Raw genomic sequence first — 25,609 nt, forward strand, 5'->3', positions numbered from 1 at the left:
TTTCGCTGTTGCTGCTCGGTTTGTTCTATAGTATTTTCGGTTTGTGTTCTGTCCTCAACCGCAGAGGTGGAGGGTCGCATAGTGCGGGTTGTTCTCGTTATTTTTTGTGTGTTAATCATTCGTACACGTAGAAGTTCATAGCACTGTGAGAGTTAGAGGTCTAAGCGGTTCCGGCACCAGACACGCCACGAAGAAACATATTTTCAGGAACCGTAAGGGCAACGAGCAGGAAGAAGACAGAAAAAAAAATCGACCATTGAGTATGAAGTGAGCAAGTGAAAGATTGTGCAGCTGTGGTGTGTGGTTTTGCCGGGCACGAGTTGAAAATTTAGTTTCGAAAATGCAATTACACACAGTTTATACCGTATTGGGATGTGTTTAGTTAATGTGCAACTAGATAAAATGTTTCTGGGCTCGACGACCGCTCCGTCAACGCCGATGAAAACAAAGAAGAAATCTGCTACCAATACAACAAGCAGTACTTGGCAGGAAAATTATCATCATCATCATCAACATCAACAACGCAATCAGTGGAATAATAGCAATATCGGCAACAGCATCGTGGAATAGGATAGCACAAGTGTTATTGTTGATAGTGAAATAGTAATGACCGGGCTCGCTAAAGATGGGCTGGGCGGTGTGGTTTGCTACTGCCAGAGTGACCCTGAAGTGTCAGATGGCGAGCCTTCGGCAATAGAACAGTGCAACAGTAGCAGCAGCAGCAGCAGTGCTAGTAGAGTGTGGTTATGCAGTGAACCAGTAGCGACAGAGCGACGGCATCGAAATCGACCACGGATGTGGCGGCCGCCATGCGAGGAAGCACGGCGATGGCGACCGAGTGGCCGCGTTTGGAGCGGATCTCGTTCCTCTTCCTGGCTTTCTCCGGTCCATGTGTTAGTGTTTATCGTAGTATTTATTGATCTATTTAATTCGAGTGCATCGTCATCGATTGACTCAAGCCGAAGCCGAAGTCGATCCGGTGGACTACCAGCAGACGCATCGGTAGCAGCGGAAGCAGAGATTTATGGAAGAGGTAAGCACTCAATCAAGATTTCGTAAAACCACTTCGGAGTGATGGTTTTAGGTTTTAGCCAGCGGTTTCCAATAGAAGGGAATAAAATTAATATTTAATTTTGAGCTTCGCGTGGTAATAAAATGGAGAAACAATCCATAGTTTAGTACATGGAATGAATACGTGAAGAGTTGTTTCAATGGTAGATTTTGTTAATTATTTCGTTTTGTAATTAGTAATCAAATCAGAAATATGGGCAATTTCTACAGAACTAAACAAATCTAAACGAGCTGCCAAATGTATCTGAATATTTCAGTTTTAGCATAAGAATTAAATTCACTTAAGGGTAAATTTGTAATCGAATGCACGTTCATAACCATAACAACATGAAACGCTCTTTTCTAGTACGGATGTTACTGAACCATAGTCTGGTTCGGTTCTGGTTTCATCGCTTGTTCCAGTTAATGTCAACAGAGACCGAAAAGATTTATCGGTTGGTTTTTGTACACGCTCAACCGTTGATCCTCTAAATTATGTTACCGACCACAACAAACCACAAAATGCCGGTCTTCGGACGCGAAGGCTCGCTGAGGTTTGATGCAGCTTTTTTGGGTTTTTTTGAGCTACAGTCGAGTTACACCCACAGACTAAATGTTGTGAATCGAACGTTAACCCTAAAGAGAAATTTATGTTTGGCTTTTATCCATGCTTATAAGTCATTGAGGGTATTATCTTTAACATAGTTCACAATCAATATTTCTTGGGGCTCAAATATTGAACTTGCTTTCCATCATGAAGGCAAACATAGCTACTGAGCTGCTGATCATTAGTCTTGTTTATTTTCCACCATTTCTAGCCAACTTACACTGCCTAAGAAGCGCTGCTGGTGGTCCACAAAACGCCTCGTCACTGTCACTGGTGGCTGTTGGCCAGTGGCTTTTCCACGCAAGCTTCAAGCAGAACCGGGAATTGACCGGATATCGGCCATTACCTTCTCGTAATCACAACAAGCGATGATAAGGATGACCTTTTCACTCTTCAGCGTGGAACCGATTAACATGTGGCAATTCAATCTTCATCAGTTCCGTTCTAAGAGTGTTTATGACGAAAGAAAAAATGTACACAAAAAGAAATACCGGATGTTCAGCAATCTGACCCTGAGACGACATCATCCGTTACGTTGCGATTGGCAGCCTTTTTCATAGCCAGCAGCCAGTAGCGCCCACCATATGTTGTTAGTTCCGTTAACAGAAAGACACTTGTTCATTCGAATGTTTATTTTTATTCCTTCGCAATGTTTTATTACTATCTAACAGCAATTTAGCAAAGAAAAGCTCATAAATTGTTTTCTTCATAGTACCGATTTCTACTATTAAATAAATATGTTGATGTGTGTTTCACTTTAATTCAGACAACTTTCGGTTCAGTGAGCATTGCTCGTTCCTGCAGACGCTTTGGTATCAGCATGATGTTTCATCCCAGTAAACCATTTGGTTTGTATATCTCGATTGCAACTGAGATATACGAAATCATATCTGAACGAAAAAGTTATATTTCACGCCATATAAGAGTATATATGTACCAAAGTGGAGGCAATATACGTGCGAAAATTTCGACAATTATTTGTAATTCTATTTTGCGTAGTTTTTATAACACGCAACTAAATACTCCTGAATATATGATTAAGATATAATCAAATATTGCAATCGTTTACACTGCTTTATAATTCACAGTCTAGAATTGTATATGAAGACACGCACGACTGCAAAACAACTTATTGTTCACTTCGATTTGCCATACTCTAACCATTATACAATTTCAATGTGAAATTGACATGAAAACGATTTAATGTGAACTTTCTAATACGATTTTGTGTTATCTGGGATATTTATCTGACGTTAATGGAAATCTTTCAGTAGATTTCGATTTCTCCTTGTTATGTAAATGGCAGTAGGAAACAGCAGTCATATAATGTTTCAGAGCTTATCTGTATTCTAGTTGAAATAATAATAATTGTTCAGAATTTAATGCACCGAGATTATCTTGCGGGATGCTAGATTTAGCTTTCCAGATGCATAAAGTTCAAAGTAAACCATTACAGATCTTTTACAACGAAATTGTAAGTAGAGAAAATCCCTTTATAGGCATTGGAGATAATCCGTAAATTCATCAGGCCATCCAAATTTAACTTGTTTTCATTAGGAAAGATAGTCTATAGTAGCAAAACAAACATAGAAATTATTTCAAATTGAATAAAACATAATTGTGATAGTTTGTAAGAAAAAGTGTGAAGGCAATGCAGTGTAACAAAGATTTTACCGCCTCCCACTGGCATGTCATGATAAACTTGGCGGATTTCAAATGTTTTCGTTTATGTTTCTGGTTTAAATTATGAAATTTGCTAATTTTAGATCAAAAAATATTGAGGCTGGAGCACCTTCCAGTTGAGTTGGTGCTTCGACTCTGGTCTGTCAAGTCAGTATGAATCGCATATATGAATCTCGAAAGACTCTAAGAGTCTAGAGGATCGTATTATTGCCCAGATAACCAACAAGCATTATTAATGCATTTCAAATGCAAACCAATCAGCATTTAAATCCGCTTAAATGCTAGATAAAACACTACTTTGGCGAAATATACGGCCGCTTTACTACAAACCCTTATAGAATTTATAGGACTGCTAATGCTTATTTGTAGCTTTTTAATAGCATTTGAGCAGCATGTGAGATTTCGTGATAATAGACCCGTTCCTTTCCAAGTTGGCTCTTCGTATTGCACCTTCCAAGGCGATGTTGAATAGCAGGTAAGAGAGTACATCCCATTGCTTCAGTCCATCCAACGTCACGAAAGCGACTAAGGTCTCACCTTTTTAACCTATCCAGCGCATGATTTTGACCTGTCCAGCGTCGTCGTACGAATCAGCATAATTAGTTTCGTCGGAAAACTATGTTCTAGCATTATCTGCCACAGCTCATTTCGTTTGACAGAATCGTACACCGTCCATACTTACTTACTTACCTTTCAGCCGGGAGCCCGTGTGGCCCTTGCCGTATCAAGAATTCCTCTCCATTGTACTCGGTCCTGGGCTACTCGTCGCCAATTCGTTGCGCGTCTCGAAACACGCAAGTCGGCTTCCCTTGATCGAGCCACCGTGCACATTGAGCCCCTCTATTCCTGGTGCCGGTGGGGTTCTTGAAGAGAACGGATTTCACTACGCAGTCGTCCGGCATCCTTGCGACGTGACCGGCCCACCGTAGTCTCCCAACTTTCTCCAGGTGTATAATGGGAATCTCTCTAGGCAGTGCCTGTAGCTCGTGATTCATACGTCTCCGCCACTCTCCGCTTTCCGTTTGCACTCCGCCAAAAATAGTCCGCAACACCTTTCGTTCAAATCCTACCTTCCTACCATATATTTGGTTTTCAACGCATTAATTTGTAACTCTATCCTCCTAGCCTCCGTTTTTAGTCTGGTGTAGATTGCCTCCGCCGTCCCACGATTTCTAGTAATGATGTCGAGGTCGTCTGCAAAGACTAGGAGTTGGCTACTCTTGCTGAAGATCGTTCCTCTCCTCTGCGCGATTCGAAAGGACTTGAGAGTGTCCGCGAAACGCGCACGTAACACATCACTCGTTCCAGAGTAGCTTTGATCAGCCGCGTCAGTTTGTCCGGAAAACCGTACTCGTGCATTATCTGCCATAGCTGTAATCCACGTAATATGATGCGTGGGCACGTTGTACTCTCGAAATTTCTGAAGGATTTGTCGGAGAGTAAAAATTTGATCCGTAGTAGCACGGGCCCCTATAAAACCCGCCTGATACTGCCCTACGTAATCTCTTGCTATTGGGGATAGACGACGCAACAAAATCTGGGAGAGCACCTTATAGGCAGCGTTGACCAGTGTAGTGCCGCGGTAGTTACAGCAGTCTAGCCGGTCGCCCATTTTGTAGATGGGACAGACTACGCCTTCCATTCACTCCTCCGGTAGTTTCTCTTCTTCCCAAATCCTTGAAATCAGCCAGTTAACTGCCGTTGCTAGCGGTTCTTAGCCATTTTTATAGTCCGCCCATAAAGTCCACAAATACAGGAGTAAGGCAAAATGATTGGGATAGGCAAAATTTGGACGAAATTCAAACAGCCATAACTTCTACAAAATAAAAAAAATTTATTTTAAACCAATTGTATTCAACGGGGAAATTTTTCTAGTTTTTCCGAAAAAATTGAGATTCGCAGTGGTCAGTGGACACCGGAGATATTCCGGGTTGTCCGAGGGTATGTCAAAAACTGATTTTTTTCATCGTTTGTGTCTTTTTCAGTCATGAAAGTTTATTAACATTTATATTTAGTTCCAAAACTAGATTTCATTTCCAGTCGATTGGTGAAAAGAGAACGAAGATCCGTTGAAAAACAACCGAGATATAGCCATTTCAGTGAAATCAGTTCTGGAAATGTTGCCAGCAACATCCCGAAACCATTCCAAAATGGATGTCAAACTTCAAACATTTACGAGGATTGAAAATTCTGAAGTTTGATATCCATTCGGATATATTGTAGATAATAACTAGCTCTACAAATGTATCAGATACATCTTTTTTAAATTTTGCTTGGCTGAAACGGTACTGTCAAATTAATCAAAATTGAGTCAAAACAATCGAGCTTTCCCTAGTAATGGTATATATCGGAAAAAGCAATGCTAGTAATATTAATATGGTGAAGGTCATTAGATTTTCGAAAAAGATAATTGAAAATTAGATAATCGTATTACGATGGTCTGTTTTTATAGAATAACATCTTTCACGCCTCTAATGAATATTAATAAAAGTGGTCCTCACTTGCATGGAAGTTGGGAAGTTCTACCAGACCAGTAAAAGTATGATTATAGAAGGCTCAGGTGGTATTTTACAAAATTGATTATGTAAAAAAAATATTCCTGACTAACGACTGACATGAAATTTACTATTATAGACTACATTTTGGCCGGGATGACTCATTCTCGGTCTGTTAAAGTATGTCTCCCTTGCTTTTCCGCGTGACGAAGGAGTTCTGAATTGGAAACACATGTTCGACCACAAGCACAATGACTAAAACCAACGACCTAAACCACCATTTCGTCCGCCGGGCGGCCCGGCGGCGGGTGACAGTGAAGCAACAGTGGTTATCCGTCCGTTACGGTTGCCGCCGCATTTACCAAAGTGAAGAAACACAACGGAAACTCAACACCTCACACTAGCGGTGCACAGTGGAAAACACCGGGACAAAATACCCGAAATCGATGTGGCCTTTTTATAATATACCATCTTTGTATGGAAGTAACAAAAAGAGGTAGTTTAGTTTCCCAAAGCTTCTTGCATAAAGGCATAAAATGTATAAGAAATGCAAAATTGTTACTTGCATAAATATATATGTGTGTGTACTTAAGTCGATTTTGTTTTTAAATAAGTTATGATAAGGAGAATTTTCATGTTGACACTAAATTAATATAAAAACAGTTTAGAATTTAGGCCGAACGCTACAACATAGTTTTTCGAATACATCATTGTGTGTAAAACCCGTACCTGATATGATTATAGTTACTATATATATAGTTCGGCGGATAGAAAACCAGGCGAATTGGCATCCCTGATTTATGAAATTAAATTTGAAATTAGGGTGAAATGTGCAGGTTTTTACGAAAAATAATCACTGGCGGGTGTTGAAAACGACTAGTTCTATGAAAATAAAGTGTATTTTTTTAACATTACTCCTGCATTTTGGATTTTGGAAAGCTTTTGGCTCCGCTTTTGACGTTTATTTGGCTCCCGATTTTCTATCCGCCGAACTATATATATAGTAACTATAGATATGATATGTCACTACAGTTGTGTATTCAAAGCCATTTAATAAAAGCGCACTCTCATTGAAAATTTTACTTCGTCTTTTTTTTCTCTCTAGTGCGCTGGCTTGGCCATAAGCTGCTGAATTCAGATTATAAAATCACAAGAGTATGTTGCATACATAATTTGCATCATATTTTAATAAGTGTACGAATTCTGTCCCACATTTGTTCGAACTGGCTTTACTGTGGCAGTGTCGACAGCAGCAAAGAACTTACCCCAGTAGTTACTTACTAAGCGATCGGGGAAGCCGTACAGAAGAACCAACCGGGCGGGAGCGTCAACAACCGTAACATATCGTGAGCTGTGCCGATTGTCAACCCGTATCACCTAATGGTTTCATCGTTTTTCCCTTGTGGGCGATTCTACGCCTATAGGTTTCCGATTACTTGTGTTCTAGCGGTGGCCGACAGACTGCCAAGCTCTTGAAAACTGTTGAATGTCACAGTCTCGAGCGTGAAAGTTCAAAGCTCAAATATTGGTGCAATCGCATAATTTATTACAGTTATGTTCTGAGTAGTTCGAGCTTTTTTTGCGTGTAACAGTTTTGAGTTCAATTAAATTTTAGTTCAAAATAGGAATGTTCATAACCTCCAATCTGCTCCGTATGTTGGGCCGATATGTTCTAATTTACCACTGTATCACAACTTATTTATGTAAAGAAAAGCTCAAACTTGGTATAAATAACAATATATAAACAAAGCTCAGATATTAAATCTTTTGAAAAGAACATTAATGTGTTAGCTGCATATTAATATAAGTAACTGCGTTTTAAGAAAGATGGTTGATTTTATTAAATTCAGGATCGGTGTTGAATTTCGACTATTTAAATATTTCGCTAGCCCTCTTCTTAATGCAGCCAGTCCTGGTATGCTGGAGTCCCGACCAAAAATTGTTCGTAGTTTATAGTGTCAGTTGGATATTTGTACTAACCCTGTAATTATGACAGAAGGTGTGCTGTTGGTGCGGATGTGAAACCCGATATCTTTGATCATTCAATATTACTCTACGTTGGATTATGACAGTGGCATTGAGCCTTTAATCGAACAGCGGTCACGCCATGCGGTACCATATCTTTCACATCGAACAGTAGTGGATCATATTCCATCAACGTCGATGATGACGGCATGCCAGCAACGATAGACGGGAGCGATTTTGGCTCGTCCGGTACCTTTGCCCGGCTATTGTATATGCTATACGGTCTAACTAACGGCTATCGGAAATGGATCGTGCGGTGAATACTAATACGTACGGAGATCATCAAAACGCCTCAAAGGGGAATACAACGTCTGGGAGTGAAATTATATGACCTACGAAACGGCTTTCTACAGAATTATCGTCTTTGATTGAGTCGAAACTAGCAAAAAAAACTCCATCATATACCAAATAATCGTTCTATTCTTTTAATTTTGCCTTAAAAGGCACATTTCGTCGTTGGAAACTTTCTTTATTTATCCTTCGTTTTTTTTTTATGCCGACTTGGCATGACATGCCTGTGCGTTTTTTGCTATTGGCTTGCGAGACCACCTCTGGGTTCGCGAAATTACCCATGTGATGAAGTGACGATAGCCGGTTTCCAAAGTAAAATAAGATTTTGTGCGTATTTACTAAAATAGGTCATTTTTATAGCTGCCATATTCTTTCACTTTTTATCTCCTTGTGCGTTTTGTGAAAGTGCAGGTTCGATCGGTTATCAGAGACATGTGGAATCCATACAAAGACGTTGCTTTCTACTTGACAGTTTTTTCAGCCGATCGCTGCGTTCAAAACAATTTCCAGATAACTCTATGATACTTCTGGAATACGTGCAACAATTCCTTTCGGGTAAGACAGTACGATAAAGTTGCATCAAAGTATTAGTTTAAAACTTAATTAAGACGTTTCTATTCTATATAGGGTAAAGAACCTATTTTAAGCATTCTAAGCGGAATACTGTTTGTTTGACCTTATTATAAGCGATAGGTTGACTAAGCAGGGGTATAGTTACTTTATATATTGCTTCTCGAGCAACATACGAAAAGGGCTTATGTACAAATAAGAGATTCTCTTCCTGTCTCCTCTCTTACGCTTATCACGGTGATATAAATGCATTCCAATGCATTTTTTCTTAATTAATACAGCTAGCTAGTAACGCCAGCCGTTTCATGCTAAATTAATCCGCTCGTGTGCATTTGCATCGCCGTGGCAAGCGGAAGAGAAAAGACACGAAGAGAATCTGTTATTTGCACATAAGCCCATTTCACATGTTGCTTGTGATCGTGGCATCAAATGACGCAAGCGCTCACGTGCCTACTGCAATATGTTTTGTGAAAATTGAGTGCTTTTTTTTTTTTGGTTTGAGTGGTGATGGCCCGAGGAGCGATGCCTCATATTCGCCAGTGACCGTAGCGTTTTAGTGACGTCTAGTCGTTAAACAACGATATGTCCCATATCCAGAAATTGAAGAATTTCCTTCAGCTTGCCGATGTGTAATTCGCTCGTGTTGTTCTTTAGTAATTCCGATATGTTTTTAAAATTTCCCCAGTCGAAGTGGTTTCTGACATGTGTATATTTAATACAACGTAATAGTGCATGTTCTGTAGTATTTTTTTCACCACAAAGTTCGCATTCTTCAAAGTTTTCTATTTGCATTTTAGAGAGCCAGTAGTGTGAGTAATCGTGTCCTGCTACAATTCTGTTGAGTTTCCTGGTTTCTTCTCCGTTGAAGCTTGTGAACCAAAACCAAGGTTTTATAGGAAAGTGCTCAAACAGTTGATGGAATTTTGTTCCCTTGTTGTTTTCACGTGTATATTTATTGTACCACAAATCTGTGGCCGAATATAGTTGTTGCTTAAGCAGTCGTATCATGTCTTGCCATAATAGTTTGTTTGAAATCATGGCTAAGCTATTTACTCCGTTCTTTGCAAGAGAATCTGCTTTTTCGTTTCCGCTCAAGCCTACGTGACCCGGAATCCATTGAAGAACCGTACCAGTTGATTGTAGGTAGTTACATATTTCACCGGTTAATCTATCCCATCTCTTATTTGAATGGTGCGACTTTAGTAACTTGCAGGCTGCTAGTGAATCCGTTAGAATTACAGTTCTTTCTGGCTCAAGTTGTTCTACTTCTTTAAGTGCTTCCCGAATGGCTAAAAGTTCTGCAGTCATGATGCATGAGTCTTGCTCGAGCCTGATACTAACGCTGACATTGTTTTCTTCCTCGTAGATGCCGATTCCACATCCTGCTTCAGACCTGGAAGCATCTGTATATACTTTTCTCCAAAGTTGAAATTTAGTGTTTATATATGCATTGCATATATTCCTCATAACTATGGTATTCATTTTTTTCTTGTTTATTGGATAGTCCTCTATCTGAGTTATTATTTCAATGGCCTTTGGGTTTTCTATTTGTATGTTTTCGTAAACTTTGGTGACCTCCACACTATTTTCGATATAGACCCATTCCATATAGGAATAGTTTTTTTCTTCCTGTTTGTTTTCCAAATCTAATTGTAGGAGTTGGTGGCAAATTTGATCACCTTGCTTGAAGTGGCGCATTATTTTCTTTTTTGTGTGATAATATCTTTTTAATTCCAAAGGTTCCTCATTGGCCAGAGCGGCCAACGTGTTTATTGGTGTCGTCCTAGTGCATCCTGTGGCTATTCTCTGACATTGTCTATGTGTTATTTCTAGTGTTTGCTTGTATGTATTTGATGTTTTTCCGTAGATGGAACTAGCGTAGGCAAGATAGTTGCCATACAAGGCTTTGTGAAATAAGACCATAACTTTGGGCGTGGCACCTTTTTTTATGCTGCTAATTATTTTGAGCATATTTTGTCGGTGTTTTACATTGTCTCTGAGTTCTCTAACCTGGGTACCAAAGCCCAGATTCCGGTCCATATAGATCCCAAGATACTTATGGTATCGCACACATTCAATTTGCTCACCCTGTATGTGTAACCCTACATCTGTTGCTTTGTGGTGGAATAGTATCACTTTTGTTTTGTCGGTATTTACCTTTAACCCCAATTTAGTGCTACATTCTGTGAATGAGTCAATTGCTTGTTGAGCCTTGGATTTAGCTTCTGATAACGTTTTTGCTTTTATAATTTTTAGGAAGTCGTCGGCGAATTGGATAGTTGTTACACTATTTCCTGTACCATCGGTGTAGTGTAGTTGGCAGGTATATATATTGAATAGAGTCGGTGAAAGCACATCACCCTGGGGCAGTCCTGACGAAGATGTTTTTTGAAGCGTTCCTTGTTCTGTATGTAGTAACAGAATTCTGTTGTTCAAGAAGTTATGAATCCATGTGACTATATCATCTGGTATATTCATTTCTCGCAATATAGTTATTAAGGTTGTTGTATTCACTGTATTAAAAGCATTTGAGAAGTCGAAGAAAACTCCGATACAAAACTGTTTTTCACGCTTCGCCTGCATAATATGATTAGTGGCATAATTTAAACAATCTTCTGTAGATTTTCCTTGACGGAAACCAAAGGATAGTTCTGGTAAGAATTGGTGGTTTTGCAAGTGCTTACATATCTTTTCGAGAACAGCTGTGTTCATCGCTTTAGTTATCGTGGGTAAACACGATATTGGTCTATAAGATTTGACATTGTTTGGGTCCTTATTCGGTTTAGGAATTGGAACGACTTTGATTTTCTTCAGGCTGTCCGGGAGATTTCCTTCACTGTAGAAGCTGTTAAGTTCTTCGACTATTTTTTTCTTGACCGTTGTACTGAGATTTCGTAACATTTCGTAAGTGATCTTGTCTGGCCCTGGCGCTGAGTTTGCTTTTTTACTGCACACAATGGTATTCCATTTTTCCAGTGTAAGGAGTTGACTTTGGGGGGTTGAATCCACTCTTATTGGCTGTATGTTGCAGGAGTCTTCGAAATTATCGTCCATGAATTTCGTAGCGATCTGTTTGTCGGTTGCTATTATATTGTTTTTGCTTTTATCCTCGCTGTTGTACTTTAATCTTCTAACCAATTGCCAATTTGCTCTGGTGTTAGTAGGATCTATATGTTTAGTAATTTCGGCGAGTTTATTTTTCATCAACTCCTTTTTCTTGCGTATAAATTTGGCTTCAGCCTTTTTCATTTCAATGAGATTGGCGATGTTTGCCAGTTGATTGAAATTTTTCCTACAGTCTTTTTTGGTCTTATACAATTGTGTGAGCTCTTCGTTCCAGTAGTACTTGGGTTTATGCTTAGATAATCCAGCATTATTTTTAACAGAGATTTTTATTATTTCTTCCAGTGTGTTTATTGAATCGAAATCTTCAGGATGAATACTTGATACCTCTTCAAGAATTTTTTTCTTATTGTATACTACTCTTTGTGTTTTTGTTTTGATGTTGTCGATTTGTATTTCTAAGAGCATGTGACCAGAACCGCCTAGGCTATAGTCTAATACCTTCCAAAAGCAATCATTGAAAATATTTACGGTGCAAAGAGTCAAATCAATTGCACTTGGTTGACAATTTAATGTGGCGGGTATAAAAGTTTTGCTTCCGTCATTCAAGATTAGGAGATTCGATTGGATTAACATTTCGTAAATCAATTTTCCTTTACCGTTGTCGTTCCTGCAACCCCAGGTGGTATTGTGAGCGTTGAAATCTCCGCCAATAATTACGTTTGTTAGTGGTTTGGTTTCGCTTAAAAGTATGGATAATCTTGATTCTAGTTCGGGTGTGCTTATTCTCGGATTTATATACACAGATATAAGGCTAAGTTCATTAGAAGGGATATAGATGCCAATCACTTCAAAATTATCGTTTGTTGTAAGCTGCAATAATGAATAATTATACAAGTCACGAAGGTATATACCTACCCCTCCTGCTGGTCGGTTCTGTCTGGTTTTTAGAATTTTATGGAATCCTGGAATGTTTACCGAGTGTAAACTATCATCATTTAACCATATCTCTGCTAAGATTGCTGCATCGTATTTATTTTCATGTAGTTCATGCGTCAACTCTGTCTTGTTTTTGCCGAGGCTCTGTATATTATTCTGTAGAATTCGAAACTTGCCCATCGTTAGTTGTATTCGTATTGGTACCTGTTGCGAGCCCCAGAGTTTGTTCCGCGTAAACTAGTATGTCTTTCAATACAGCATGTCCATTTTCATGATTACCAGTAAGTACATTTGATAGTCCGTTGACGATTGTGGACATAGCGTGTGTTAGCTGTTCCTTTTGATACGTGGTTTTTTTCATTTGCTCTTCCCATCTTTGTCGAAGCTCTAAATACCTTGAAACTGTAATATGTTGTACCTCTTCTGGCTCTGACGGTTTACGTTTTTTATTTTGTACTACCCGTTCCACATTTTCGTTATTCGCAACCTTATCGTTATTGTCTGTCTTGTGTTCATTTTGTGTTTGTTTCGGTGTTTGTGATGGGTTTACATGGTTTTCCTTTCTATTTGTTTGTTTAGTTGGACGACTTTGGGTGTTTTGTTTGGCCTTGATAGCTTCTGCATAGCTTTCATACGGTGTCGGAAACGAGTCCATGTTTTGTAAGATGCTGTATCCGTTTGTTGTTTCTATTTTGCACTGTTGCATCGCTTCTTGATATGTAATGTTTTTCTTTGCCATTAATGTCTTTATATTTTTTTGTTTGTTACGTTCTGGACATGAATAGTCTGTTGTTTTGTGTTGCCCTTTGCAGTGCGCGCATTTCGTTTCATTGGCACAAGCTCCTTCGTGTTTTTCTGCGCAATTTGAACACCTGGGTGTTGATGTCTTGCAATTTTTTGTTATATGACCATAGCGGAGACATTTTTCACATAGGACAACTCTAGTGATGAACGGGTCAACTCGAGTCAGTACCCTGAAAACTCTTATAATGTTAGGGAGGACATTATTTCTGAAAACAATGCCGACTTTTCTTGTGGGTATTTTGTCACCATCTGAATCTCTGCGAGTCATTCGAAAAAGTTCCAATATTTCGACATCGGAATCGATATTTTGGTGCAGTTCATCCATTTTCATGTCTTCGGGAATTCCGTTAATGACACCTTTCACGGATAGATAGCCCTTGGGTATATATGCTTTTAGCTGTTTCAAAGATAAGTTTTGGCAATTGACCAGTCTGTTTGCTTCCTTCCACTCATCCACGTAGACGGTAACCTTGGCAAAAGCCGCCTTTTTTATATCCAACACTGTTTTAGTGAAACCATTCTGCTGTAATACTCTGCCTACGGCAATTTTGTTGATTCCGATTCGTCTGTCGCTTGTAGCGGGTTCGTGAATTTTTTCGACTGTAACCTTAAAAGGCCCAACATCTGTTGGCTTGTAATAATTAATTTCTCGCACGTGTCTGGCATCTCCTGTCTTTTCGTGGTATCCGCCATTTTGTTGATCCATCGGCACTCCTATAGGAGTGCCGTTTTCGACGCTCATACTCTTTGGATCGCAGATGAGAATCCGTAATGCACTTCGAGAGATTAATTTACCTTCCTTCTTTTAATAAAGGACACTTATTCCAATTTTCAACACCTTCCCAATTTGTAACTTTTTTATACAACCAACGATTCGATAGCGTCCGTACTCCTTAAGAATCTGGCTGAGAATGAATTGAGTGCTTGACTTTGAGAAATACTGTAATCACGAAGTGGCGATTCTTTTCAGCAGTCGCGAGGAGCCAGCAGTTGAAAAAATGGAAGTTTTGACGTAGGACTATACCTTACGGAAAGGTTTGGAATAGGGTTTCATTTCAAGACATCGAAAAACGCGAGCGTCACAAAATTTCTTAACCCCGCGATTGAATCTAGACCATTTGGAAACGCATGTTTGCCGTTTCATTGGAGGTTGAGTTAAAAGATGTGCTGTTGATAAAATGGGATTGAATTGGTAAAATCCCTTCAACGAACGTGGAGAAACCATTGCTAATAAAAACAAAATTTCTGTAAGGCAGTAGGAAAGCAATAGTATGTGTGCTTGATTTTGGTAAATTGTTTGCAAATGCACATAGAAACAACTCTGAAATCTCATTTATTTCAAACTGATTAAAATAGGCGACCCCTGATTAATTCGTTTCTTACCCTACTTCCTCATAATGATTTGCGGGCAAACATTCAGATAAAACGAAGATATTTAGAATCGAAACTAAATTGAGAAAATGATCAATCAATGATAAAAGTCAAATTGAGTTTTTAAACCTAAGACGTAAGAGCAAAAATGTTTTCACAATTTTGAAACAATAAAAACAAAATTAGCAAATTAATCGGAACAAACCAAACAACAGTACCAAAGACAATAAAATCAGAACTAAACAGACTCAAAACCTACAAGCAATAAAAACGCAAAATAGATGCCATTGTAGCACAATTTAAAAATGTTTAAAACTAAGGGGCCGTTTTCAACGAGATGCAGGATATGGCCGTAAACAAGAATTAGAATGAATGTGCTCGCGTGAAGAACGCGCTGTTGAGCGCTCGTTAGCTGGAGCTTACTGCCGTGACACACGGGAACAAGTCGCGCCTGTTTTCGCTACCCACTAAACATGGAGAATTAAGAGATACGTTCTATTGCTGATACTATTCTGGGGCAGCAAACGTCCTAAGATGCGTGAGGCGCTGTAATATTTGGTACCTTATTGTGACAAGTAGTACCTTATTGTTCACAAGTAGTACCTTAAACAAAGGCAGATTTGATTTAGTGGAAGAGAGAAGTTTTCAATCGGTTTTTGTTTTATCCAGTAGGGGAACTGGGGGTAAAATGAACACCCTTAGCAATTTCGCCATTTTCTCCCCCAGGAACCAACCAAATGCTGAACGCACTATATGAATTGAAAGCTGGATTCATATTCCATGTAGCAATATATAAAGATGTTTGAAAAAGGACGATTTGTCATAAAAATTTCTTTTTTTCGAAACCCTCACCTTCGAGCCTGATTTTTTTCGTGTGGGTAAACATGCAGTGAGGGCAAAATGAACATGTCATAGAAAACTACAGTTAAGGCAGTTTGGAGAAAATAAACATTATTTTACATTATCATTGTTCTACGTAGGCCGTATATATTCAACAGGGCTGTTGGAATTAAAATGGGACTCCACAAAGTTAACATAATGTATCTTCGCCACGTTCATCCAATGCTTGACTTTTAACTCGCATGATTTTCCAGCACGGTCATTTTCCGTCATTTTTCGAGAGACTCATTTTTATTGCTTGAATTGTAGCTTGAAATAATTCGTGGCTGCTGATAAATAGAAAATAAAATATCATTATACACACTGTTCATTTTTCCCCCATAGTGAGGTGTTCACTTTACCCCTAAAACACCAATTGTTTTCAAATGTTTATTATAAACAAACAGTTGATAAAAATATTTGGAATTTTCGACAGATCCGCAGGATAGTGATAAGCAAACAACACTAAATTATACCAATAGTTGAAATTTAATTTGTTTCGCCAAAATAGCTTATTTACTAATAGTGGAAATTAACATCGGCGTTAGATTTCAGCAAATATTTTTTGCTTTTTCAATTTTTTCGCATTGGAAAGGTTATGATCACCACAAATTGTCCCAAACAGCTTGAAATACCTCTAGGAGAAGATAACTATTGATCTGGAACAGATTTTAATCGGTTTCCTGGGAATTTGGCTGCTTGTTCATTTTACCCCCCCCCCCCCCTTTTCATTTTACCCACAGCTCCCCTAGACATTTAGTAAGCGTTATTTGGTCACTCTTGGTACGATTTTTTTCTGAAAATGGTGAAGAGTATTATAAACCGCACGTAGACTGCGGGAAGTTGAGCTGTACATGACTGGCAGAGAGTTTGAGGCGAACGTTGAGAATATTTTTTTTTCAAAAGCGTGGTTTATCGTATTATACGATCTCATTGATGACCCACATTAGGATATCATTGTTGATTTATTCTGCTAAAGCTTCATAGTTTGTGTCAGCAACCACTACTGCCGTCATATGCAAAAGTGACGTTAATCCATTTTGCACATTTTTCAGTACAAGCACAAAACGAAAATTCGAGGCAATTTCTAAGTAAAGCCCAATTTCGGAATTTGTTTCTGTACAAATTGCTTATTTTGATGTATTTTAACTAACCATTGGTGTTTCATTAATTGTTTTGTAGATTACATGAAATCCAAGCGCTAACGTCACTTTTGTGTATAAATACAAATTCAATTTTTACGTTTCGCTGCATAAGTGACGTCGGCGAACAAAACGGCAGGGGCAGCATGCAAATGCGGAATTTAACATGGATGGTGTCTTTGGAGAAGTTATTTCAAAAAATATGGTCCACCTTTTTAATTTATCATGGTGATCATATATCCACCTATTAGGGTGATAAAAAATTTGTTTCCTGTAAATCGATACAAAAATATGACATCTTCATAAATAATTTGGAACACATTAAAATAAGCAGCTTTGATGAATACCTCAACTCTTTTGTAACATATAATGACTCAGAAAAAATCATCTAAAATCATTGTATACCAATAACTTTGCAGATGTTTTTTTTTGTGCTTTCAAATGTTCTAACGAGTTATTCGTTACATTAAAATACATACTTTTTCTGACGACTTATTGCTAGGATGCATCTGAATTCTGAACCCCCAAAACCACTCATATGCAAATGTTCTGTGTATCTCACATTAATAATATTATTCAAACGGTTACCGAGGACATCTACCATATTGAAGCTTTTTTTAAAAAGCAACTCTAAAACTTACTTCCATGGAGATTGATCATATATAATTTATGTCAAATATAAAGCGCTTATTTTAATGTTCAATAATTTTTTAAGCACAAACCATTTTTTCACAATCCTGTGTTTGCGGGATAATCAATTCACCGTTTTGCAATAGTTTTAGATGTTTTGCTTATTGCCCGAGGGGAATGACTAATTTCCGATCTGGAATCCTGTTAGGCAGGGTATCAAATTTGTTGTTTTAACTTACTTATTTGTAACCGATCGTTACAATATAATTAAATACTTTTTTAAATTACTATGCAAGATTATTATAAACGCCCACCTATTTTGAATATCAGTACTAAACATTAACACACTTCAAACACACGCTACAACACCGATGGGTAGACGGGTAACGGCACAATACACAATACAGTCGACAAACCGCCAATTCAATTAGAAAGGTTCTATGGGTAGTTCTCGATAATGCGCTAACGGCCATTTGAAATCAGGCGAGCGAGTGCTCAAGAAGTGCATAAAACTGTAATTATTCAGGTGCCAAAGTGCGACTTTAAGTCTTTTATATAAAATCAATTGTCTGAGACAGGCATTCAGGTAATTTCAAAGGAAACATAAAACCTACAACTCGACAATTATGCTAAAAGGGTAAATTTCCCTTTCATATGCAGGACCTTTTGGTATATTTCGGTATACTTGGACATATTTTTCTGTCGGTACCGTTTATTGCGATTGGCAATCGCATTTCCGGGAGCTTGCGAGCAACCGAAGGCACTCTGCACTCGCTTCGGCCTAGGTAACCTGCCGGTTACCTACGTCTAACCGTAAAAGACCAGCGATTCGTCCTCTGATCGTCCGCGATCATAAAAGCCAAGGAGGGCCACAACCCTCGGGCATCGGCCCTAAGTACAAAGGAGGATTCCCTTCTCGGCCTGGCAAAAGTCGGTACCGTCCGTCGCCAGCCGATTTCCGACAACGAAGGAAGCGCCTGAAAGAACCCACCTGGAACGCCTTTCCAGGTCACCCATTTGCCACCCGTTAAGAGTCGACGCCATTTTGTCAACCGGCAGGGAAGACACCGTTAGCTGCCGCGGGAACCAACGAGCGCTCGTCGGTCTCGTCATCGTCACCGTCCACGAGCAGAAAAGGATATTGCAATATAAAAGTGAGTGATACGTACCGTGATCCCAACCTATCGAACACACCACACTGGACAATAAAGTACACGTTTTTCAAAGAAGTTGGCCGTTTCAGTGAGAACTTGGTATCGCGAAATCCCTCTAGTTTGCCCAGTAGCGCGCCGACCTTGCGACGAAGTCCGGGTCTCGTGCTGCTGAAGTTTGTCGAGGTAGCAGCTCACTTGGGAGTTGTTACATATTGGCAAACCATGCAATGGCCATCGCATGCATTTCTGGCCATATTGGAACAATTTGGATGTGTTTCAGATGTGGATTAACCTGGGTACATATTGAGTTATCTAAATCTTGTTTTTTAAATATGAGAAAATCACGAATGCACTTTTAGGTGAATTGAGCCATTTTTTCACTAAAAACTGATCTGATATGATTCTGATGTGATATATTCAATTGAATTAATGTGTAACAAAGTGGTTTATACCGCAGTTAACACTATAACGTCACTTTTGCAGCGAAATGGCGGTTACGTCACTTTGTTTTTTCAATTTTTTATATAGTTTTCGATGAAAATGCATTGAGTTCTCAACAGCAGAAGCAAAAGCATTGCGTAAAGGTCCATTTGGCAAAATAAAACCGTTTTTGACCAATTGGCGTTTACGTCACTTTTGCATATGACGGCAGACTAGAACTATGTCTTTTTTGGTTTTTCGAATATGTCTATCGATTTTTTGCTTTCTTCAACCAGAAAAGGCAATAATTTTCAGTGTGTGTCTTTGTGCAGTGGTTCTGTTCAAGTTTTTGTGTATTCTGCTCTTTTCTTTGTTTACAATACCGCCTTTAAATAAGCGGTAACTTCATCGCTGATAAAGCAGAATTCAGCAGGAAAGGAAAACACACAAGAGAAGTGCAAGTAGATAAACTCATTATTACAGAACCATTTGAATATTCAAGTAGAGTAGTGATCCGGTGCTGTATTTGCAGTGTGTACCCTATTAGCAAATTATTATAATATAATATTGCTGCTATTAGGCATACGGACGTTAGGCATAAATACATCAGGCATAAATACGTTACGCATAATTACATTAAGCATAATGGACGTTAGGTATAATGGACAATCAGCATAACGTACGTCAGCCATAATATGATGTAGGCATAATGGGCGTAAAGCATGTTTTGCACCAACTATTTGCCGTTAGCTTGCCTGAGGCTCAATCGACTTACTTAAAAAAAGCTGAAAGTGTTTTTATGTTAAACGGCATAATGCCAAATAGCGTAAACATTCTGCTAAATAGGCGGCTTTCGTGCTCATTGGCATGCGACGGAGCGATGATTGGTTCAAATGGGTATTCATAGGAATGCGAAAGTGAGGCTTTGTAAAATATAGCAATCGTCCATTATGTCTAACATCCATTATGCGTAACGTACATTATGTCTTACATTCATACGCCTAAAGTCCGTGTGCGTATTGTCCGTATGCTTACTGCTGCGCACCCGTATTTGCAGCATGTCACAAAGTGTGTTTAAATCTTTACTCAGTGCGTACACTGGCACGGAGTACGGATGTTTTTTATCGTTTATGTCAATATCTTCTAATGCACGTATGAGTATAAGTAAAATAAAATAAAAGGATTTGACAAAAACGGAAATTTTTAGAAAAGGGGACGGCCCCGTTGATCGAGGGGAGATGTAAGCGACACCAAACGGAGGATTTATACTTTCTGACCTTAAAAGAACTATCTGTCCAAATTTGGTTCAAATCTGAGATGGTCGAAAACATGTGGTGTGGGCGTTTCACGTGGATAACGTTTACACTTCACTATGTTCTATTTTAAAATGACTGAGTATGTTTTCTAACTGTCGATGGTTTTGGTTGAGCAATCGTTAGACAACGATCTTATATTCTGTCAACTTCGTTGGTGGTGACTCTTCAAATAAACAATATTTTTAATTCGTATGCCGTCCATACGTTGACTTACCAATACCAACCACCGCCGGTAACTTCTAAACATTCATTCATAAATTATTCAATAGTCACATCTGTTAGATTTGAAAACAATCAGTATATCCTGCTAGATCGATGTATATTTATATTTATTGTCTGGTCACCTTCAATCAGAAAGTTCGCTGTTAAATAGTTCGCTTTTCTCATCCAGAAAAGTATAACCATTACACACATAAGACCCGTCGAAACAAACAATTCATTCGTTTGAAATTGATTAGACAATTCATGGCTAAATATTATTTCCAGCACAATTCACTCTGAAACCCAACACCACCCAGCTCGGGCTCGGCCACACTCTGAACTCTCGCTTTCGAACGGAACGACGTTTAACCCTTTTCCCATCATTAACCCACACACATGCTCGAAATGTAAACCTCTCCTTTATTGTAGGTATTATACGGCTATATTTATATGTGCGTGCAACACTAAACGTTTTGTTATGAGTCCATCAAGCCAGTCAGTTAGACGTTCGGAGTGGAATTATGATGCATAACAACAGCCACAACGATGGTGCACTCTGATATCTCGACTCGACAGTGACCCAGCAGGCAGGAAGAGAAATAAAGAAATAAAGACCGTACGCGAACAGCACACAGCTTTCTGAGTACATGAGGAAATTCCAAAATTGTATCAATAATGTCTTGAAGGGCGTATGTTTACAGTACAACGAAGGCAGACATAGTGGTGAAGAAAGAAATCCAGAACCAGACGATGCACATCTGCATCCTAGCCGGAATAGGAAAGATCTGTGGAACTTCACACGAGTATGCTTCGCTGCCTCGAGTGCTGTATACAGACATGGAAATGCTAAGAATTGCATGTGCTTGAGGGTACAGTGTAGCATCCTAATGGTAGACGAATTGCACATTGGAGCACTGTAATGCAACCGTGCTATTGTTGAATTGGAAGAGCATAGGCAGCAAACAAGCACGGAGATCAAATAAGAAAACTACACTTACGCTACCTGAGGCCAGCAGCCGTATGGTGACGGCAGCTGCAGTACCGAAGGGACTTGATCTGTGCTAATAATAGTCCTCTGTGACCTTTTTTTTCGGCCCATGCATGGGTAGCTGCATACAGAAAGGCTATATTTAGCGATGATGAAAAACGATTCCATGTACCTTGTTCGCATGCGAATTCGATCAGTGGGCTAGGACTACCTGATGGAAGTTTTGGATTAGTGTTACCAATACTGGTAAAAAAAAGTTTAAAAAGGTGTCTCTATATACGAAAAGCAATTTGTTTCGCTCAATCCAACGAAAATAACTAAAGTTATTTAACATAATAAAATTTGCAATTTACACAATCCGATTTAAATCTCTTATTTCAATAGAGAGTAACTGGGAATCGGAATAAAGCTAAATTTTAAATTAAATTATAAATTAAAGTAATTTGTTCTGGAATTTTAACTTTGTATTAGGCTTGAAGTAAAAGCTTATAATTAAGCTCGAAATTGAGCTTAAAATTCGCATTGACATTCGACATTAATTAGATTCAAATAGAATTTGAGATTAGACTTGGAATTAGATTTCTAATCGAAATTCAAATTGAACTTATAATCAGACTTTAAATTTGACCAAAAATGGAAGTTAAAATTGGAATTAAATTAGCCTTGAAATTGGGCCTAAAATTCGACAATGGACGCAATTCGACTTCAAATCCGACGTGATACACAACATACTTGAATTGAATTTGATTCAATGTTTTACTGGTCATAATCAGACACCAAGTTTACTTAAAATTAGGATTGACATTTTTTGTCTCATTCTCTCACACGTTTTACATATTTTCTGTTCAGTTTTTCTTATACCCAGTCCCATTTTCCACTTTTTGTTCCGATTTCCCTCGTTTCTTGTCCCATTTTTTCTTATTTTCATTCCTGTTTTTCTTTCCCAGTTTTCGTTTTTCCTCTTCCCTTTTTTTGTTTCCAGTTTTTGTCGTTTTTTAAAGCTTTTTATCTTCTTTTCTTTCTCGTTTTTTCTACCCTCTGCTTTCTCTTTCTCTGTCCCGTTTTTCTTCGTTTGCTGTCTCGTTTTTTACCCTTTTCAGTATTGATTTTCCTTTCATATTTCTCTTTTTATTTCATTTTTATTCTTTTTTCTTTCACCATTCCTCGTTTTCAGGCCCACTTTTCCTCTTTTCGGCGGTCTCGTTCTCTATTATTTTCTTTCCCATTTCATCTCTTTTTTTCGTGTTACTTTCGTATTTTTTCTCTTTTTAACTCCTTTTTTATCCCGTTTTTCCTTCTCGTCTGTTCCATTCACGTTCTTTTTCTTTTCTGTTTTATCCCGTTTGTCTTTCGTTTTCATTCCTTTTTGTTTTCTTTTCCTTCTTTTTCTCTCCCGTTTTCCTCTTTTCCTTTTGTTTATTTGTTTATCTGTTTATTTGAGAAGGGAAAAGCCCGGAGTGGAACAGCTTTGACATTCCAATGATACACAGCTTTTTTTTAACACTTAAAACAAGGAATACATTGCATTAATTACTAATTGTACGCGAGCTTAGGACTAATAATTTACTAATAACATGATTAACAATAGCTGTATTTATTTCAAAGCACGACGATTTTTTTCTTTTTAAACGGTACGAGATAAATTAAATCCGATTAAAAACACCGATAACATTGATTAAAAACACGACACATGCGAAAAGCATGCGATCGAAGAGTTCTACGGCGGATGTTTATGTTCAGCAGCTGTAGAATGCCGGGGCAGTCAATATATGATGTTAGGATATCGGAGATAAAAGTAGCCTTGGCAACCTCACGCCATAGTGCCAAAGTATCAAGACTGAGAAGGTTACACCGATCTTCATAACTTGAAAGACTTAGAGGATCATTCCAAGGTAGAAGTCGTAGGGCGAAACGCACAAATTTACGTTGAATAGCCTCAATCCGTTGAATGCTTTTTTGATAGTACGATGCCTATACATTTGAAGCATATTCTAGTACAGAACGCACTAAAGAACAGTACAACATTTTTAAACATGGAATGCTCGTAAACAGTTTAGTGTCAAGATTTTTAAAAGCTTTAGAACAAATAAAAGCTATGTGATCCTTAAATGTCAATTTTGAATCTTATAAAACTCCTAAGTCTTTTACAACGTTTTCCCGCGTAAGAACAATGTCCGAGATTTTACAATCAAATGATACGACTGATCGTTTGCATGTAAAAGAGATACAAGAGCACTTTGAAGCATTTAATACCATTCTGATGATATTGCACCAATCAGCAAAGATTTCAACTGGGATTGTAATAATTTGGTGTCCGAGATATTCTTAATTATTGAGAAGAGTTTGAAATCATCGGCATACGATGATTTCATGCAATTAAGGGTAAGATGAATGTCATTAAGGTACAGCAGGAAAATGTAAGGACCTAGATGACTTCCTTGTGGCACACCAGATGTGACAGAAAAAGGCAGAGAAATAGTATTTCCCATTTTAACGGTCATAGTCCTTCCGGTAAGATATGATTTGAACCAGTTAAGTATATTGCCACTTAATCCAAGCCTCTGAAGTTTCGAGACGGCGATCTGATGATTTATTTTGTCGAAAGCTGCTGATAAATTCATATAGATTGCGTCGATCTGAAGATGGTTTTGCATTGAGCGAGCAATTAAGGATGTGTAGGAAACCAGGTTAGTACAGGTTGACCGTTTGGATACGAAACCGTGCTGACTTTTATCAATGTAGCTAGAGAAATTATAAGTAAGGAATTTCAGAACAACCAGCTCGAAAAGCTTTGCAATGGCACAGCGTGAACCTTTTCTTTTTATGTCCCTTTTTTCTTTCCTCGCATTTTGTCGCATTTTTTGGGCATGTAGGGTATTGTCGTTATCGTCGGGCCACTGTTATGGTCGGGCCATCACGATTTTACAGTTTTAGTAACTCATGATATCTAGATACAACCATTGTAAAACTTCTTTCTGTGATAGAAAACTTTTCACAATATTGTCAGTTTCAATCGTGTATTCAAAATACCCATACTGAATTCAGTGACTAAATCTTACAAAAAAGTTTTCCAGGCGCAATGAACTTCTTCAAGAAATGCAATTATCGAGATAAATTTTGAAAATGCATGAAGTGTGTTGTGCTGCACTTGAAGACTATAGAAAAATTCCCTCCAGTAAGATGTTTAGGAATACTAAGGTGAAATACTAGAAAAGCGCTATTTGTAAAGGTCGGGCAACTTGAGTAGTCATGGTTGGGCCACCATAATTTTAGGCACAGAAGCGCAATAATCGCTAGAGAATGTCTGTCGCGTAAAATGTGATGAAATAAAGCAAAATTATTACGATAAAAACCTAGATTCTTGTTGTTTTTTTTTCATTGTAGTTGTACACTTCGGAAAACGCGATTGTAACAATATTGATTTTACAAGATCGCCAAAATTTCGCAAAAATTCAATTAAAAATAGGGTATTGGTACCTATATGAGCCGTTGTTCATTCCTTTCATGTCTCTATATAGAGTTTCAATACGTATGTCTTAGATTTTCTGCGGTGGCCCAACCTGTACAACATGGCCCGACTATGACAACATTTTTTGTCTTCACGTAAATGCCTATAACTTTTTTATTTTTCAAGCAATCAGTTCAAAACTTTCTGGAAATACCTTATTCTTAGACCTTTGCAAGGATGTATTTAGATTTCCAAAATTCCTTTTGAAACGAAAGTTATGGGCGAATTCCAAAACGTGCCCAACCACGACGACACTCCCCTAATACAACCTCTTGGTCGTGGCCGGCGTCGTTATTGGTCAATTTCAAAAGTATTGAATTAGTAGAAGTTGCACAATGAGAATGTTATGCTACTCCCAAACACTATTCAATTGATTCCTTGTGCAATCTTACTCGTTCGGCCAATCACGGATTGCAACTTCGGGCAGTATACCTAAGCTAAGCTTTTTCTCTCTCGCGTGTTTTCGCTTTTTC

General features: G+C 38.4%; 1 protein-coding gene across 1 annotated transcript in view; it reads left to right on the forward strand.

The window, feature by feature from the left end:
- LOC128732388 (uncharacterized) overlaps positions 1 to 25,609 on the forward strand; it is a 99,967-nt gene continuing 74,358 nt past the window's right edge. The window contains exon 1 of the mRNA XM_053825640.1: positions 1 to 1,033. Coding sequence (XP_053681615.1) covers positions 607 to 1,033 — 427 coding nt within the window. The 5' untranslated portion in view covers positions 1 to 606. The remainder of the gene's footprint in view (positions 1,034 to 25,609) is intronic.

This window comes from Sabethes cyaneus, chromosome 1 (assembly GCF_943734655.1).
Source record: "Sabethes cyaneus chromosome 1, idSabCyanKW18_F2, whole genome shotgun sequence".
Taxonomy (NCBI): Eukaryota; Metazoa; Arthropoda; class Insecta; order Diptera; family Culicidae; genus Sabethes; species Sabethes cyaneus.